This window comes from Ylistrum balloti, unplaced genomic scaffold, assembly GCF_031769215.1.
Source record: "Ylistrum balloti isolate Yb309-2 unplaced genomic scaffold, AGI_CSIRO_Ybal_v1 Utg369746, whole genome shotgun sequence".
In the NCBI taxonomy this organism is placed as follows: domain Eukaryota; kingdom Metazoa; phylum Mollusca; class Bivalvia; order Pectinida; family Pectinidae; genus Ylistrum; species Ylistrum balloti.
Genome location: NW_026781953.1, coordinates 309,813 through 328,640, shown reverse-complemented (window position 1 = coordinate 328,640; position 18,828 = coordinate 309,813). Strand labels below are relative to the sequence as shown.

Genomic DNA, 18,828 nt, shown 5'->3' with positions numbered 1-18,828 from the left:
TGCATTGTGTTTAAAAAGTTTTAAAAATAATATGCTGTAATATATGTATGTCCTTTGTTACTCGTTGCTTCCTCAATGGTTCTGACTGTGTTCTAATAGGGTTTCCAGATCCAGGTCTGATGAAAACTTTGGGGAATTTTTTTTTCATTATGACCTCATCAAAAGATATAACCTGTTTCCTATTGTGTTATGTTATATTGCCTCTGCTTTGATGCTAATTAGTATTAAAAATCACTTACATTTTGTGTGAGATTTATTTCTGCATAAATACGCGTGGAGAGTCAATCGCAATTCAAAATCCTTCACAACTATTTACACGCAAATAACTCTTTCATGTTGAATTTTTTTTACCGATATCGGAATCTAGGGCTCCTGGTCTCTAATAGCTCATCATTCGCAGATTTAAAGTCATTTATAGATCTGCGTTCAGGAAATATGTATTCGCAAATATGTCATAATAGGTAAATTCCAAAAATGGTGTCCTTGTTATAAGCTTGCGTTTTAGATTTTGATATTTCTACACATTGTCTCCATGTACTTTTTCAGAGGCCTCCAGGGAAGGCTTTGTTTTGTCGACGTTTTATTTTGCATTCCACCAATTTTGAGTTTGAATTACGACTATGTTAACTATATGATGGTATTTTGATGTTGTTTCAAAGACAATGATTAGCTGTGAATATTTTAAGAATTGACATGAATTTATTGAATACTGTTTCTTTTGCTATGAAACTTCAAAACCATGTCACATGCACACATTTTCATTTCATTTGAGAGTTTTGAAGCACATCTTAAAATTTTTCAACCAGATGTGTTACACTACTGAAATCATATTTTAGGCTTATTTTAGAAATGTGAAGTAAAATGGTTGCTTGACATCCTAATGAATACTCACACAATATGTAATGATTATTGCAGATTGTGCTAACATCGGTATAGACACATACAAGTACAGTAATTACATATAAACATCTGTATATTATATATACTGACGGTATTTCATTTACACCAATGAAAAAAACCCTATTCTCAGTTATGGTAAATTACAGCCATTTCCATAGTGTGCTGCAATTGTGTCGCCATTGACTATTCAGGTCAAGGACAGTCTTTCTGAAATACCAATCAGATAAGGTAAAGCCCATAATGGACAAAAACGTCATTAACATAGACATTTGAGTAAAGAATGCTTTTTCTCTCTTCTATTTAGGTTTTCTCAGGATGTCGACTATTTGTATTCATTCCAAAAACACCAGCAAGGGTAAGAATAAATTTTTTGTACAAATTTTACATTTGAAGTTTTAATATTTTTTTATTTCCATCTGTTGGTCTGTAGACATCATGTTTTTGTTTGCTTCCTTACACATCATGTTTTATGATTTTTTTCCAACTTGATAATTGAACTTTATTTCCATATTGATCTGAAAAAGTTTTTCAATGTCTTGTAATAAGCATGCCCTCTGACTTCATGATAGATTTAATATGTTGTTTATGTATGTAATGAGTATGTTGTATTGTGTAATTAAATGTTTAAGGTGAAAGAAAGTTTTATGCAGGTCACAAATTGGCATCACTAGAAAGCTAGGGTGCCATGTGCCAATCCATCTTCTCCCATCTTTGTACATTTGAGTTCAGGGTGATATTCTGTAAAGATGTTTGATAGTTCCCAGATTTGGACAAATTGTCTGTGTGTTATCCCGCTGGGTCTGTTATGATTTATAATGAGGGGGACTTCAGTGTTTGGGGAAATCGTCGGTGAAGGGGTCACACATATGGGTAGAGAATGTCTGTATATATGTTGTGTACTATACTGTAAGGCTTAACTTCTTTTTAGTTAAAGTAGTTTGGATTCTTTACCGTAGGACAGAGACACACAAACAGGTAACATGAGACAGGGGAGTTAGATGTTTTTATTGTTAATTAGTACAGGTATTTATAGAACATTCAATGTGCTAATTACATGCATGGATAGTTTTATGGGAGATAGACTGTACATGTTTACAGGAAATATTGTAAGGGTATACATACCATTAAATAAGTATGATATAATTTGATCATGTAATTAATTTATGTCCTTATTATTGATTCTGAAGATGCATCTTATTCTTGGTGGAAAGCATAAAAGCATATCTATGGAAGAAAGGATTGGGAAGATATATATATTCTACATGAAGGATATGTATTCTATAAGGAGAAAAATGTGTTTTGTAGGAGAATATTTATTCTATAAGGGGGATAAGTATTCTTTAGGGAGCATATATATTCTGCAGGAAAATATCTGTATCTGTGGGGAGGACATTTATTTAATATGGAAAATATGTATTCAATAATGAGGATATGTATTCTGTAGGATGTTGTTATTCTGTAGGAGGAAATGTATTCTATATGGAGGATATGAGTTCTGTTAGAGGATATGTATTCCATATGAAGGATGTGTATTCTTTACCAAGGTTATGTAATCTAAAAGGAGGATATGTATTCTGTAGAAGGATAGGTATTCTATAGGAAGGATATGTATTCTATAGGAAGGATATGTACTCTATAGGAAGGATATGTATTCTATAGGAAGGATATGTACTCTATATGGATGATATGTATTCTGTAGGAGGAAATGTATTCTATATGGAGGATATGAGTTCTGTTAGAGGATATGCATTCCATATGAAGGATGTGTATTCTTTACCAAGGTTATGTAATCTAAAAGGAGGATATGTATTCTATATTGATAATATGTATTCTTTATGGATGATAGGTATTCTGTAGGGGAATATGCATTCTATATGGATGATAGGTATTCTATAGTTTGGATATCTAGAAAAAACTATGTTATGATATGATAATATCATGCTATCCATTTTGGACAGTGTTTCTATGTAAGGTGTACAGTATGACTATGTAGGAAAGCTGTATTTTAGTGTGAATTGTGTTTAGAAACATATTTGTAACATAACCTGATTATTGCAGTCTGGAAGGTGACATTTCTCTGTTTGACAACTAGAGAATAACTTTTATTATCAAGACTTTTCTTTTTCACAGCTGGAGAATAACTTTAATTATCTTGACATTCAAGCAATAGAAAGTAAAAAACAGAACCAGGTATGTAATATTGTTTATCAGTCTTAATAAAATATTTATCTGTTTGTAAAAATACACAATGGAATAATTATTTTTTATTTTCACTAGTTCTCAAGGTAAATCTGCAATAAAGCGTATCTTATTGTAATGATGTGTAGACTAAAGATAAAGATGTAGACTATCGATATAGGTATAGAGTAATAGGTGTATGAATTTAATGATTAATGAAGCTATTGTGATTTTTGTTACAGTTAGCTCTAACAGTAGATGGAAAAACATACAACTTTGTGACACTGGATGTGGAGACAGAGGAGGTCAATCACATGATCACACACTTGGCAGTATCTCTATGTCACATCTTCCCCGACTTCACCATAGAGTAAGTATTGTTCAACCCAGAAAGATTTCTGCATATAAACTCCATTTCTGATAATTATGCCATAATATATATGGCTTTACAGTTTTAAAACTTTGAAAATTATAACTTGTCATGGCTTTGAGAAGGCAACCACCATCCTTGATTGATCAGGAAATTTTCTCTGTTTTATTACAGGAGATTGATTAAGAAAATAGATGTGTGCCCACCAGAACGGACAAAGATGATGACAGACATGACTAAAAACATCTCTAAGGAAACAGGACCATGTGGTGGATTTACCATGATGTATGCTTGTATGTGTGACTACCACAGCCTGCCCTTTAGGGCAGAGGTTGAATGGGTATGTATGATGTGACATCAGGACAAAGGTAGAATTCATACATAACTATGCCTATATATGTATGTCATTTTCAGACAGACCTTAAATGGTGTGGAACCATATAAATGTGTGACCTTCAGGACAGATGTTAAATGGGTACCATATTTTCTGGATTATAAGCCGCAGCATTTTCCCTTGGTGGTCAGGTGTTTGGCTTATATACCAGTGGGGCTTATATACCAGTACCAGTGGGGCTTATATACCATCACCAGTGGGGCTTATATACCAGTGGGGCTTATATATGGACAAAAAACAATCGAGAAACGAGGAAAAAAAAATGAAGCGTATCGCCTAGACATTGGTTCAGGAGCATTACATATTAAGGAAGCTATTTTACGTTGTTGAAACACATCAATAGATTAAAGGATTATCTGTGTATGATTCATTTGGAAACTTAACTTAAATGTTTCACTGAAGATCTTGATAAATTGCCTTTCGCTGTCTGTTATATCAACAAACTTTGGTCAATGGTTACCACATCGTAAGAAAGGGTGTGGCTTATATTCCGGTGCAGCTAGTATGTGGATCTAATTAAAAAAATCCTTAAAGATTGGCTCTGCAGCTTACATACTGGTGCAGTTAATAACCTGGATAATATAGTATATTGTGAGTTTAGAGAGCATGATGTTTTAATTAATCTTCAGTAATAATAACAAATTTATTTTTCATGATATGTATGTATAAGATAAGTAATTAATATTGGTAATTATCATTGCAGGATATTGATACAATATACCTTTCACAAGACTCAAGAGAACTCTGCCTTCGTGACTTCGATCACTTAGAACCAAAGTAAGTTACAGGTTTAGTGATACTTAGCATGATCCAGTGTTCAGCAGGGTAGAATTTCACTTAAGATTTTATAACTTGTTATTGTATTGTTTTGGTTATTTGATAATAAGTATCAAACTGTCTTGTTATGACATTTACAGTCATTATAAATGACAGTGCATTACCAGCAAGCATTGCATGCTTATTTTCTATGTTAACAATACTGACATTGTTAAAATGGATTTATGTATAGTTTTGTTGTTGTGTAATTGTTTTTATACTTAATATAAAGTGATATTAAGTAATATACTGACTATAGTGGTGTTGTTGTTTTATATACTGACTATAGTGGTGTTGTTGTTTTATATACTGACTATAGTGGTGTTGTTGTTTTATATACTGACTATAGTGGTGTTGTTTTATATACTGACTATAGTGGTGTTGTTGTTTTATATACTGACTATAGTGGTGTTGTTTTATATACTGACTATAGTGGTGTTGTTGTTTTATATACTGACTATAGTGGTGTTGTTGTTTTATATACTGACTATAGTGGTGTTGTTGTTTTATATACTGACTATAGTGGTGTTGTTGTTTTATATACTGACTATAGTGGTGTTGTTGTTTTATATACTGACTATAGTGGTGTTGTTGTTTTATATACTGACTATAGTGGTGTTGTTTTATATACTGACTATAGTGGTGTTGTTGTTTTATATACTGACTCTAGTGGTGTTGTTGTTTTATATACTGACTATAGTGGTGTTGTTGTTTTATATACTGACTATAGTGGTGTTGTTGTTTTATATACTGACTATAGTGGTATTGTTGTTTTATATACTGACTATAGTGTTGTTGTTTTATATACTGACTATAGTGGTGTTGTTGTTTTATATACTGACTATAGTGGTGTTGTTGTTTTATATACTGACTATAGTGGTGTTGTTCTATATACTGACTATAGTGGTGTTGTTGTTTTATATATTGACTATTGTGGTGTTGTTTTATATACTGCCTATAGTGGTGTTGTTGTTTTATATACTGACTATAGTGGTATTGTTGTTTTATATACTGCCTATAGTGGTGTTGTTGTTTTATATACTGACTATAGTGGTGTTGTTGTTTTATATACTAACTATAGTGGTGTTGTTGTTGTTTTATATACTGACTATAGTGGTGTTGTTGTTGTTTTATATACTGACTATAGTGGTGTTGTTGTTTTATATACTGACTATAGTGGTGTTGTTGTTTTATATACTGACTATAGTGGTGTTGTTGTTTTATATACTGACTATAGTGGTGTTGTTGTTTTATATACTGACTATAGTGGTGTTGTTGTTTTATATACTGACTATAGTGGTGTTGTTGTTTTATATACTGACTATAGTGGTATTGTTGTTTTATATACTGACTATAGTGGTGTTGTTGTTGTTTTATATACTGACTATAGTGGTGTTGTTGTTTTATATACTGACTATAGTGGTGTTGTTGTTGTTTTATATACTGACTATAGTGGTGTTGTTGTTGTTTTATATACTGACTATAGTGGTGTTGTTGTTTTATATACTGACTATAGTGGTGTTGTTGTTTTATATACTGACTATAGTGGTGTTGTTCTATATACTGACTATAGTGGTGTTGTTGTTTTATATATTGACTATAGTGGTGTTGTTTTATATACTGCCTATAGTGGTGTTGTTGTTTTATATACTGACTATAGTGGTGTTGTTTTATATACTGCCTATAGTGGTGTTGTTGTTTTATATACTGACTATAGTGGTGTTGTTGTTTTATATACTGACTATAGTGGTGTTGTTGTTTTATATACTGACTATAGTGGTATATACTGACTATAGTGGTTTGTTGTTTTATATACTGACTATAGTGGTGTTGTTGTTTTATATACTGACTATAGTGGTGTTGTTTTATATACTGACTATAGTGGTGTTGTTGTTTTATATACTGACTATAGTGGTGTTGTTTTATATACTGACTATAGTGGTGTTGTTGTTTTATATACTGACTATAGTGGTGTTGTTTTATATACTGACTATAGTGGTGTTGTTGTTTTATATACTGACTATAGTGGTATTGTTGTTTTATATATTGACAATATAGTGGTATTGTTGTTTTATATACTGACTATAGTGGTGTTGTTGTTTTATATACTGACTATAGTGGTATTGTTGTTTTATATACTGACTATAGTGGTGTTGTTGTTTTATATACTGACTATAGTGGTATTGTTGTTTTATATACTGACTATAGTGGTGTTGTTGTTTTATATACTGACTATAGTGGTGTTGTTGTTTTATATACTGACTATAGTGGTGTTGTTGTTTTATATACTGACTATAGTGGTATTGTTGTTTTATATACTGACTATAGTGGTGTTGTTGTTTTATATACTGACTATAGTGGTGTTGTTGTTTTATATACTGACTATAGTGTTGTTGTTGTTTTATATACTGACTATAGTGGTGTTGTTGTTTTATATACTGACTATAGTGTTGTTGTTGTTTTATATACTGACTATAGTGGTATTGTTGTTTTATATACTGACTATAGTGGTATTGTTGTTTTATATACTGACTATAGTGTTGTTGTTGTTTTATATACTGACTATAGTGGTGTTGTTGTTTTATATACTGACTATAGTGGTGTTGTTGTTTTATATACTGACTATAGTGGTGTTGTTGTTTTATATACTGACTATAGTGGTGTTGTTGTTTTATATACTGACTATAGTGGTATTGTTTTATATACTGACTATAGTGGTGTTGTTGTTTTATATACTGACTATAGTGGTGTTGTTGTTTTATATACTGACTCTAGTGGTATTGTTGTTTTATATACTGACTATAGTGGTGTTGTTGTTTTATATACTGACTATAGTGGTGTTGTTGTTTTATATACTGACTCTAGTGGTGTTGTTGTTTTATATACTGACTATAGTGGTGTTGTTGTTTTATATACTGACTATAGTGGTGTTGTTGTTTTATATACTGACTATAGTGGTGTTGTTGTTTTATATACTGACTATAGTGGTGTTGTTGTTTTATATACTGACTATAGTGGTGTTGTTGTTTTATATACTGACTATAGTGGTGTTGTTGTTTTATATACTGACTATAGTGGTGTTGTTGTTTTATATACTGACTGTAGTGGTATTGTTTTATATACTGACTATAGTGGTGTTGTTGTTTTATATACTGACTATAGTGGTGTTGTTGTTTTATATACTGACTATAGTGGTGTTGTTGTTATATATACTGACTCTAGTGGTGTTGTTGTTTTATATACTGACTATAGTGGTGTTGTTGACTATTGGTATATACTGACTATAGTGGTGTTGTTGTTTTATATACTGACTCTAGTGGTGTTGTTGTTTTATATACTGACTGTAGTGGTATTGTTTTATATACTGACTATAGTGGTGTTGTTGTTTTATATACTGACTATAGTGTTGTTGTTGTTTTATATACTGACTATAGTGGTATTGTTGTTTTATATACTGACTATAGTGGTGTTGTTTTATATACTGACTATAGTGGTGTTGTTGTTTTATATACTGACTATAGTGGTGTTGTTGTTTTATATACTGACTATAGTGGTGTTGTTGTTTTATATACTGACTATAGTGGTGTTGTTGTTTTATATACTGACTGTAGTGGTATTGTTGTTTTATATACTGACTATAGTGGTGTTGTTGTTTTATATACTGACTATAGTGGTGTTGTTTTATATACTGACTATAGTGGTGTTGTTGTTTTATATACTGACTATAGTGGTGTTGTTGTTTTCCAGAGATCTTGTGCCTATCATAGGAGCCTTAGAACACAACACATGGTTTACCAAGCTTGATGCCAACGATGTCAAACTGGTGAGTGGCTTAACATTGCTTACTACTGAAACCATTGTACAAGGATGTGAAAGTGCTTGTATTCATATAATGTACATCTCTTCCTAATATATTGTTTTCAATCATTTACAGACATTGGAAGCCCAGTTAGAAGTGTTCAAGGTGATGAGAAGGAATGCTGTGATAAACGAATTATGTCTAAGTAACTCAGGGATAAACACGTAAGTTTATATCTGATGCCACCGGGATAAATACGTAAGTTTGTAGTCTGGTGCCACCGGGATAAATACGTAAGTTTGTAGTCTGGTGCCACAGGGATAATAACATAAGTTTTAGGTATGGTACCACAAGGATAGATAGGAAAGGATATAGTCTGGTACCACAGGAATAAACATGTAAGTTAATGGTCTGGTGACTCATTGAGAGTAAATATGAAAGTTTGTGTCAGGAGGTCACCATGACCCCAGTGGAAATTTATGCCTGAGTATCGACCTTTCCGTTGCCTGATATGAAATTTTTATGGAACTAAAATTTAAGTTAGTGAATTTGATTACTCAGAACAAAGATAAAATTCTCTGGGGTTAGAAATTAAAACTGTTTGATATATAGTGATATTTAGTTTCCTATATCCTTTGCACTGTGACATGATGAAAAATCTTTTTATTGTAACAGAGATTTTGTTCAGAAGCTTTCAACAGCTCTCCTGTCCAACAGTTCTACAGCACTACATAGTATAGACCTGTCAAAAAACACACTCGATGACAAAGGTAGGTACCTGTCTTACAATTAATGTTATACATCTGTATTGTACAGACAAGTCTTTCAGTTAGTCTTACCTTTCATTCTGGAAAACTGAAATTGTTTCTTGAACGGATCTATTTTAAGCTTAATATTTTTATATGATATGAGATATTAATGAAAAAACTTCAAAATGTTGTTTATAATTAGCCATCATCCACCTGATCGGAACCCTGGGGAGTTTGTGTCGAGGTTTGATACGGTTTGACATCAGCCATGCCAAGATCACTGGAAGGGGTCTAAACAAGGTAGCAGAGACCCTCACACATAACATGGTAGTAGTGGGAAAACTTCAAAACTTAAGCCTCGCTGATAATCCAGCCAAGGGGGAGGATCTTCAGGTGAGAAAATTTCAGGTGTTCAGTCAGGTTTTATAATATAGACCAATAGATATTGAGAGTCAAGAACAGTGACTGTCATGTAACTACCTCACAAAATGGTTTCATCTATAGTTTGACAAATATTTATGCTAAATTAAAAATAGGAGAACAAACTCTCAAATTATTTCAAATAGTAGTATCTTCGGGGTTGGATACTTTACAGTATTCAATAGAGGTCCATTCTATATAATGAACATGAAACATAGAAATGAAGTCGATCTAGATGTCAACATGTTTTACCCATGATGACTTTTACAATTTTCATATGCCCTAGCTGAAGTAGAATTTTGTGACTCAAGATGGTTGTAGTTGTTACGTAAACATTGAGACGTCATGGAGACATAAGCATTTATATTGATTGAAATTTAAATCTTATATTTGATGGTCACGTGTGTATGACCTCCTGACAGCTGATTGTAACCTTGGCATAGGATAGATAATTCTGAATTTTTCACACATTTGCTTCAGGCTTGTTTGTTCCCAATATCATTCATATTATTCTGGTTTTATTTGTCAGTGACCTTTCACCTCAGTTGTTTGATATTGACCTTTCACCTCAGTTGTTTGATATTGACCTTTCACCTCAGTTGTTTGATATTGACCTTTCCCCTCAGTTGTTTGTTTGACCTTTTATGATATTTAATAGAGCTTTTACAAGACTAACTTTTTAGCCTTTGACCTTACTCAGTGACCATGAACTTTGTATTTCAGAAGCTGTACCACTTTCTCGCCAACCCAAATACCGTCACACACTTGGACCTGTCTGGTATAGACTGTGCCTTGGAAAATGTAGGTAGCTGTGCTAAAGTTGGTAACAGTGATGACGTTTGTTTGTCTTGCTGTACTCTGTTGAACTTTAGAAACAATTATGATTCATAATTATTATTGATTATACAGAAATATTACACCACATGCCCTTAGATGTTCTCTAATCTAAATAGGATAATTCTTCGTTCAATCGCTAAGTTAAAAAAAAGGAGGATTTTATCCTCGTGTTAGTGATTTCATAAAGTTGTATCAAGATTGCCTCAATATCATGTCAGCGATTCATTTGAAGTTCAACAGGAAAGAGAAAAAAAGGATCATTAAAACTATGTTTTAGGGAAGATCCGTAATAATCTTCTACCTGAGGTTGAGACCCCCTGTTATCATTTCTCAGACGAGTGAACCATTCTTTCCTTTACATCAGCCAAGCCAGCAGTGAAATCTGAAATATTTGACATCATTTGAGGTGATGGTAAACATGAGGTTTTCTTCCAGTGTTGGGGTAAACTCATGTCTGACCCCTGTTGAGCCAACACACAAGTATTCTTAATCAAGAGGCTCTGCCGTGAAAGTTTCAAAAGCAACTGATCTCATATTCAATTTGCCCAACCATTGATTACTTTACTAATTAAAACTTATTGGTATATATAATTCCAGTTTTGCAACCATGTTTTTTCTCCTTTATACAAGCGCTTAATTTCAAAAGAAGAACTTGTAAATTTACAATGTTTTTAGCCCACCATCATCAGATGGTCGGGTATTCAAATCACCCTATGTCCAGTGTCTGTGGTCTGTCTGTAAATAGTTTTTGTTATCGCTGTTTCTTGAGAAGCACTAGACGGATCTTTCTCAAATTTTATATGTGGGTTCCCCTTGGTCCCAAGTTATGCCTGTTTGATTTTAGGATTGATCAGAAAGACAAAATGGCAGACAGGTGGCCATCTTCAATTTTGAGTTTGAAAGATTGTTATTTCTTGAGAAATACTAGGTAGATCTTTCTCAGATTTTGTATGTAGGTTCTTCTTTGTCCTTAGTTGTGCTCATTTGAATTTGGCCTTGCTTAAAAAAACAAAACGGCTTCCAGGCAACCATCTTTGATTTGGCAATTAAAGATAATCATTGCTATTTCTGCAAAGGAATGTTCATATTTCTTATTATCAAGATCTAAAACATCAAAGAGAAGAGAAAAGAAGAGGAAAGAAAGATCGAACGTTTAAGGGTACCACGATCCCTCTGAGATCTCGTTGTTAATACTTTTAGCATTTAGGTAAGTGCTTTTATATTTTTTTTTCCAGCTGTGTGGGCCGTTACTACGAGGCAGTTTAGCTACTCTCACACATCTTACCTTGGCAAGGAACACTTTCTCTCACAAGAAAGTCAAAGATGTAACACCGCCATCATCCTGGAAACAGTTTTTTGCCAGTGTGTATGATCTACAACATCTGGATCTATCTGGCTGTAAACTTTTTAGTGAACCACTCAGGTAAAACACTCATTCTGAATATCCTAATATGACCCTAAGTAGGACATCTGACTGAGTTTATCGATAAATGATCCCTCAGGTAAGACGCCTGGATGTAAATGTCCTAGTGAACTCTTCAGGAAGGACAACTGACTGTAAACATCCTTAAGTAAGACTATTGATTTAGGATTCCTTGTAGACCCATGTTGTATGACAACTAGCTAAAATTTACTTATGAACGGCTCAAATAAGACACCTTGCCGTTAACTTCTTAATGAACACTTCAGATAAGACACCTTGCTATTAACTTCCTAATGAACCCTTAAGTAAGACACCTTGCTATTAACATCTTAATGAACCTCTCAGATAAGACATCATGCTGTTAACTTCCTAATGAACCCTTAAGTAAGACACCTTGCTATTAACTTCCTAATGAACACTTCAGATAAGACACCTTGCTGTTAACTTCCTAATGAACCCTTAAGTAAGACACCTTGCTATTAACATCTTAATGAACCTCTCAGATAAGACATCATGCTGTTAACTTCCTAATGAACCCTTAAGTAAGACACCTTGCTATTAACTTCCTAGTGAACCCCTCAAGTAAGACACGTCTTGATGTTAACTTCCTAATGAACCCCTCAAGTAAGACACGTCTTGATGTTAACTTCCTAATGAACTCCTCAGGTAAGACACGTCTTGCTGTTAACTTCCTAATGAACTCCTCAGGTAAGACACGTCTTGCTGTTAACTTCCTAATGAACTCCTCAGGTAAGACACGTCTTGCTGTTAACTTCCTAATGAACCCCACAGGTAAGACACGTCTTGCTGTTAACTTCCTAATGAACCCCTCAAGTAAGACACGTCTTGCTGTTAACTTCCCCTAGAGCAAGAAACGGAACATGAAAATTTTATAATGAACTACTTTTGTAACAAACTTGGAATAAGACACGTGGACCTGCTGTGAACATTTTGCAAGACCCCCATCTATGTGTGTGGTGTAAAACACTTTGTTCCTGTACAGCATGAATGCAGTCAATGAAAATACAAGTGTACTAAACTTACAATAAGACAAGGAAGTGAAATTTTTAAATGTTGAAAAAGACAAGTTGTTCTATTATTTGGAAGGTTGTTTATGGGAATGAGGATCAACAGAGGATTTACATACATGATTACAACACACTTTTTACCTGTGTTAGTTTTGTGTTTACAGAGAGCTGTTGCTAGGATTAGCCAGTAACATACATCTGAGTGGTGTACACCTCGACCTCAGCAGTAACGACCTCATGTCCCAGGGGGCCACGGTGCTTGAGAGCTGCCTCAGCAACATCAAATGTCTCAAAAGTCTTGACCTCAGTAATAACGGTAAATGATCTCATTCTGGACCTTCGTAACGATGTTGATGTATCTCAAACTCATTATACACGCGAACCCCACTCGGAGGTTACAACCTTTATAACAATGAATATGAAATTCAACCTCAACGCACCACAGCCAATTCTTGTATATATTCCCTACATCGTAACGGTTGACCGGTTTTGCATCTTTGGTGATGGCTGGGGTGTTGAGGTTTTATATCATCATATCTTATTCTCTGCATACAATCTGGCATTGGTTCCAAACTTTACTGTTTTTTATAATAATGAAGATTTAACTCAAACAAACTGAAGTGTTAGACCTTTCTCCGAAAGTTTTGAAAAAATTTTGTTTTCCATAAATATCCTAAAGTTATCTTTAATTTTGTGATTTCACAAAGAAAATATGTATATTTATATCCTATAGATTAATCAATAAACATCATTCAAGTTCCTTGATGCACAAAAATAATAAAAAAAAATTCTTTTTGCAGAAACGATTTTATAGATCATGTATTGATAATCTAACCAAAAGAGTAAGGAAAAGTTTGTAAATTACTTTGACATCATATGATATTTTGTTGTAAGTTGTTTTGGTAGATGATCGGAAGGTAAGAGAAAGTTTGGGTTCTCCTTTAGATTTTATTGGCCGGTGATAGGTTTAGTATACAGGTATTCACCATGTAACTTTGTGTGTTCAATGCCTGTGTGTTTCGTCTATATAGGTATTGACCAAAGCCTCATCAGCCTGCTCAACTGGATCAGAAACAACCGAGGAATAAAACACCTGGCTATCGGCCGTAACTTCGACCACATCAAACCAAGGTATAACCGAATCAATTACTAGATTGGTAGGTTGTGAGACAAAGAAAGAAATTTGTTGAAAAAAAAATGATTAGCATGTTACATGTTCGAATTGTTGGCATAAATTTGACAATTCAGTAGATTGTAGGCTATTTGTTCCTACCTTCTGTACTTCCTGGTTTACTTGTCAGGACAATTTGCTTTTAACAGAAATTTGTTATGAAGATTAATCTGAAAGAGTTTTTTTTTTCAAAACAAACGTTTTATCATACAAGAGTAGAATTTGATTAAATCTTACAATGTGATTTAATATATTTCAAATTTCTTTTAATGATGCATGCATGTGTGTATTTCCAGAAATTTACCAAATGTCCTTGATGCCATTGTACAGCTGATTCAAGATGAAGATTATGTAAGTACGATATTTCAAGGACATTTAACATAAAAATGGATAAAAAAGGATGCACTATTTGTATTAAGTAGTGGTATCAAAATAAAATACCTGCTGCTTAATAGATTGGCATCTATTAGTTTGCATGACTCGATCTGCACTTAAATGCTTTCATTACACTCAAAATTTATTAAAGTTAAGTGGTTTTTATCCATTAAAGTTACCGACTTAGAACCACAAGACTTGACATTTAGTTTAGCTTCAATTCTTTTTTTATCAATTTTTTGTAAATTGTAATATTTGTATCATTTACCCACTGTTTAAGGAAAAACCTATACTATGTGATATGTTTTAAAGACACCATACTAAATAAAACTAATGGAATATATTCAGTCTAGAATCACGCTCTCAACATACTTAATAAACCAACAACAACCCCACTCTCATTCTCAAAGTTCACACCCAAGGCCTTTCTTACTTTTGAAAACCGTATACCCAAGGGATACCGTTACTCCATTTAAATCCCCTTTGGCACGTCCATCCAAGCTGACGGGAGTGATTAATAACGTTTCACAAATATTGTAAAAATAAAAAGCAATTAATTAAAACCTTTACATTAGTTCTTCAAATTCCCATTGAAAGACACCCTGAAAACACTCCCTAGCTGCTGATAGTGAACTTGCTGAAAATTGCTCGTTTTTACGGTAATTAAATTAACATATTGAAAAATTGCATCTGTCTGTTTTTAAGTGAAATGAAATTCGTAGATATTTAAATAATATTAAATTGAATTTCTTACACACCTGTGAAATTTCTTATCCAAAATTCCAGAAATCAGCGATTTTTATAGGGGAAAATTTTGAGTGTTTAATTGTCTTATTTTACAGCATCTGGAGTCTCTGTCATTGGCGGATTCCAAGTTGAAGAGTCATATATCAACTATACTCAACTCACTTGGTAGTAACCTTTCTCTGTTGGAAATTGACATCAGGTATGTGGTCGATCAATTAAAGAAATTCATGTTGTGATTTAGGGTCACAGTGGCCGAGTGGTTAAGGTCTCGGAGAATCTTTATCACGAGCCCTCAACCTCTGGGTCATGGGTTCGAGGCCTATGTGGATCATGTTGCAAAGAACTGCCCGCAGGTTGGTGGTTTTTCTCTGTGAACTCCAGCTTTTCTCCACCAACCAAACCTGGCATGTCCTCAAATGACCTAGGCTGTTACAGGACTTAAAGCAACACTAAACCATATAGGGTTTTATCTTTAAAGGGAGATAATCATCTTTTGTCTGATCAATGTGATGTCATGTCACAATTAAATTACATCAATGATGCAAAACATTGGGACAACAAAAACATATACAAGTACCTAATTTAGTCAGCAGGGTAAGAGAAAAAATAATCATTCACCTCCTTACTGGTGACATAGGTGTAACTCAACCCTCGGGAAAAGATGTTTTAGTTGTAAACTGCTGGCAAGCCTCTTGTTGGCTAACTTAATCATTTTTATCTTCTGGTTGAGATCTCCCTACATCGCCTCCAAGTAGGTGAAAGATTTTATTAATCTCATTTTATAACAGTTTTTTCTGTACTGGTTTTATTATATTACAGTGGAAACCATATGGGAGACTTTGGAGCGAGGATGCTTTCCAAGGCTTTACAGATCAACACTAAGCTGCGGACTATTCTGTGGGACAAGAATTCCACAACTGTTCTAGGGTTTGAGGACATCGCTGGAGCCTTAGAAAAGTAAGATTGCCGTTACTGTATCATATCTTTTGAAAAAAAAATAGAGAAAATACCAACATAATAACAATATAATAATTAAAACTCAAATTCCCCGGTGGTAGGGCAGGTGACTCGAAGACCCAGGTGGTAGGGCAGGTGACACAGAAGACCTAGGTTGTAGGGCAGGTGACTCGAAGACCCAGGTGGTAGGGCAGGTGACTCGAAGACCCGGGCAGGTGACTCGAAGACCCAGGTGGTAGGGCAGGTGACATGGAAGACCTAGGTGGAAAATGAGTGTTACCACTGTGCCACCCAACCACAGGACTTTTTTTTCTTGATCATGTGTGTAACTTTAATTGTACATTAAGCTGGATATTTACATCTATTTAAGGAACTACACACTGAAGAAGATGCCCACCCCTATCAACGATGCTGGATCTGCTCTGAAACAACATCCAGAGAGGACAGAAGCCTCTCTACAGAAGGTACAACAAAAAAACTATGATAGGAACTGTAGGATATGCTAGATTTGCTGGACTTCTAATATGGTTGCCAGTTATAAGGAATTTTCATTTCTCAAAACATTTTTTTTTTTTGATAACTTTTAGATATAACATATTCTGGAATAAAGACATTGGGTCAAATTTCTAATCAAAATTAAGGCTTGGCTTTCATTTTGAGAAAACACACCAGAAAATAAAATGGAACCAACAAAATTATTTGTTGATGATGTTGAAAAAGATCATTTTAGTTTTGAATGTATTGAAGTCAAGTGCCTCATTCTTGTTTGGTTTTAAATAGATTGAGATGTTACTACAGCGAAACCATAGTCCACAGAAATATTCATCTGACCAGGGCTTTAGGATGCAACAGGGATTTCTGGTCAGCTCTACCCAACAGGTATGGACATCGGTCATCTTGATGTCAAAAAATATTCTGGCAATTGTTCATTTTCCCTTACCATTATTCTCTCTGTAAATGTATGTTGTATGTAGAGATCAATATATTTTGGTGAAATGCGCAAAAAATTTTGTTGACAAGATTTACTGGTGACTCAGTGAATAAACATTTAATCTTTCATCATGTCTCTTGTTCTAGAATTGTTTCTATCAGATCAAAGCATGAATAAAAATGCAGTGTTTTAGTGAAATCATATGTGAACTACATTCAGAATGTGAATCATATTTGATATGTGAATCACATTCAGAACATGTGAATCACATTTAGTATGTGTGAATCACCTTCAGTATGTGAATCACCTGCAGTATGTGAATCACCTTCAGTATGTGAATCACATTCAGTATGTGAATCACCTTCAATACGTGAATCACCTTCAGTATGTGAATCACCTTCAGTATGTGAATCACCTTCAGTATGTGAATCGCCTTCAGTATGTGAATCACCTTCAGTATGTAAATCACATTTAGTATGTGAATCACATTCAGTATGTGAATCACCTGCAGTATGTGTATCACCCTCAGTATGTGAATCACATTCAGTATGTAAATCACCTCAGTATGTGAATCACCTTCAGTATGTGAATCACCTTCAGTATGTGAATCACATTCAGTATGTGAATCACCTTCAGTATGTGAATCACCTTCAGTATGTGAATCACCTTCAGTATGTAAATCACATTTAGTATGTGAATCACATTCAGTATGTGAATCACCTTCAGTATGTGTATCACCCTCAGTATGTGAATCACCTTCATTATGTGAACACTTCCTGTGTGATGAGGTACTCTGATGACCTTTGTTTAATGTTGATGTTCACAGACAATGGACAGATTGGTAGTCCAGAACCAGGACACTGTGAATGCTCTTGACCACGGAAACACAGAAGACTTCCAGTCTGACATAAATGTGGCCAACAGTCTTATAAAGGATGCAGGCAACTCCAAACAGGTACAGGACACACACAGCTTATTTACATCACAATACACGGGCACAGGAGTCCTCCTCCAGTTAACAGCTTATTTACATCACAATAACAGATACAGGAGTCCTCCTCCAGTTAACAGCTTATTTACATCACATAACAGATACAGGAGTCCTCCTCCAGTTAACAGCTTATTTACATCACAATTACAGATACAGGACACACCTAGTTAACAGCTTATTTACATAAAAAAAATACAGATACAGGACACACCTAGTTAACAGCTTATTTACATCACAAAACACAGATACAGGAGTCCTCCTCCAGTTAACAGCTTATTTACATCACAATAACAGATACAGGAGTCCTCCTCCAGTTAACAGCTTATTTACATCACATAACAGATACAGGAGTCCTCCTCCAGTTAACAGCTTATTTACATCACATAACAGATACAGGAGTCCTCCTCCAGTTAACAGCTTATTTACATCACAATACACAGATACAGGACACACCTAGTTAACAGCTTATTTACATCACAAAACACAGGCACAGGACACATCAAGTTGCCTAGATATGTAGAATTACATTACCGAGGAAATGACTTAGATTATGTTGTGAGAAATATTGACAACCCATATCTCACAAATCATTGATAATTTAATGTGGGCGATGTAGTCGAATTCAGAAAATTTTGATACAGACAAACTTACTTAAAAAAGAATTTTTATAATATTTTGATTAATCAAAGCAAATACATGTATCCATATGTTACTAATACCTTATTGGTAAAGGGAGATAACT

At 34.0% G+C, this 18,828-nt stretch overlaps 1 protein-coding gene across 1 annotated transcript in view; it reads left to right on the top strand.

Annotated features, from left to right (window-relative positions):
- Positions 1-18,828, top strand: part of LOC132543260 (F-actin-uncapping protein LRRC16A-like) — a gene marked incomplete at its 3' end in the record, with an annotated part of 58,903 nt that overhangs the window by 14,018 nt on the left and 26,057 nt on the right. The window contains exons 3-21 of the mRNA XM_060206742.1: positions 1,205-1,255; positions 3,031-3,090; positions 3,321-3,448; positions 3,623-3,788; positions 4,546-4,619; positions 8,406-8,481; positions 8,593-8,681; positions 9,133-9,227; positions 9,409-9,599; positions 10,350-10,427; positions 11,699-11,886; positions 13,079-13,230; positions 13,946-14,045; positions 14,382-14,436; positions 15,303-15,406; positions 16,027-16,164; positions 16,535-16,628; positions 16,945-17,043; positions 17,922-18,050. Coding sequence (XP_060062725.1) covers positions 1,205-1,255; positions 3,031-3,090; positions 3,321-3,448; positions 3,623-3,788; positions 4,546-4,619; positions 8,406-8,481; positions 8,593-8,681; positions 9,133-9,227; positions 9,409-9,599; positions 10,350-10,427; positions 11,699-11,886; positions 13,079-13,230; positions 13,946-14,045; positions 14,382-14,436; positions 15,303-15,406; positions 16,027-16,164; positions 16,535-16,628; positions 16,945-17,043; positions 17,922-18,050 — 2,067 coding nt within the window. The remainder of the gene's footprint in view (positions 1-1,204; positions 1,256-3,030; positions 3,091-3,320; positions 3,449-3,622; positions 3,789-4,545; positions 4,620-8,405; positions 8,482-8,592; positions 8,682-9,132; positions 9,228-9,408; positions 9,600-10,349; positions 10,428-11,698; positions 11,887-13,078; positions 13,231-13,945; positions 14,046-14,381; positions 14,437-15,302; positions 15,407-16,026; positions 16,165-16,534; positions 16,629-16,944; positions 17,044-17,921; positions 18,051-18,828) is intronic.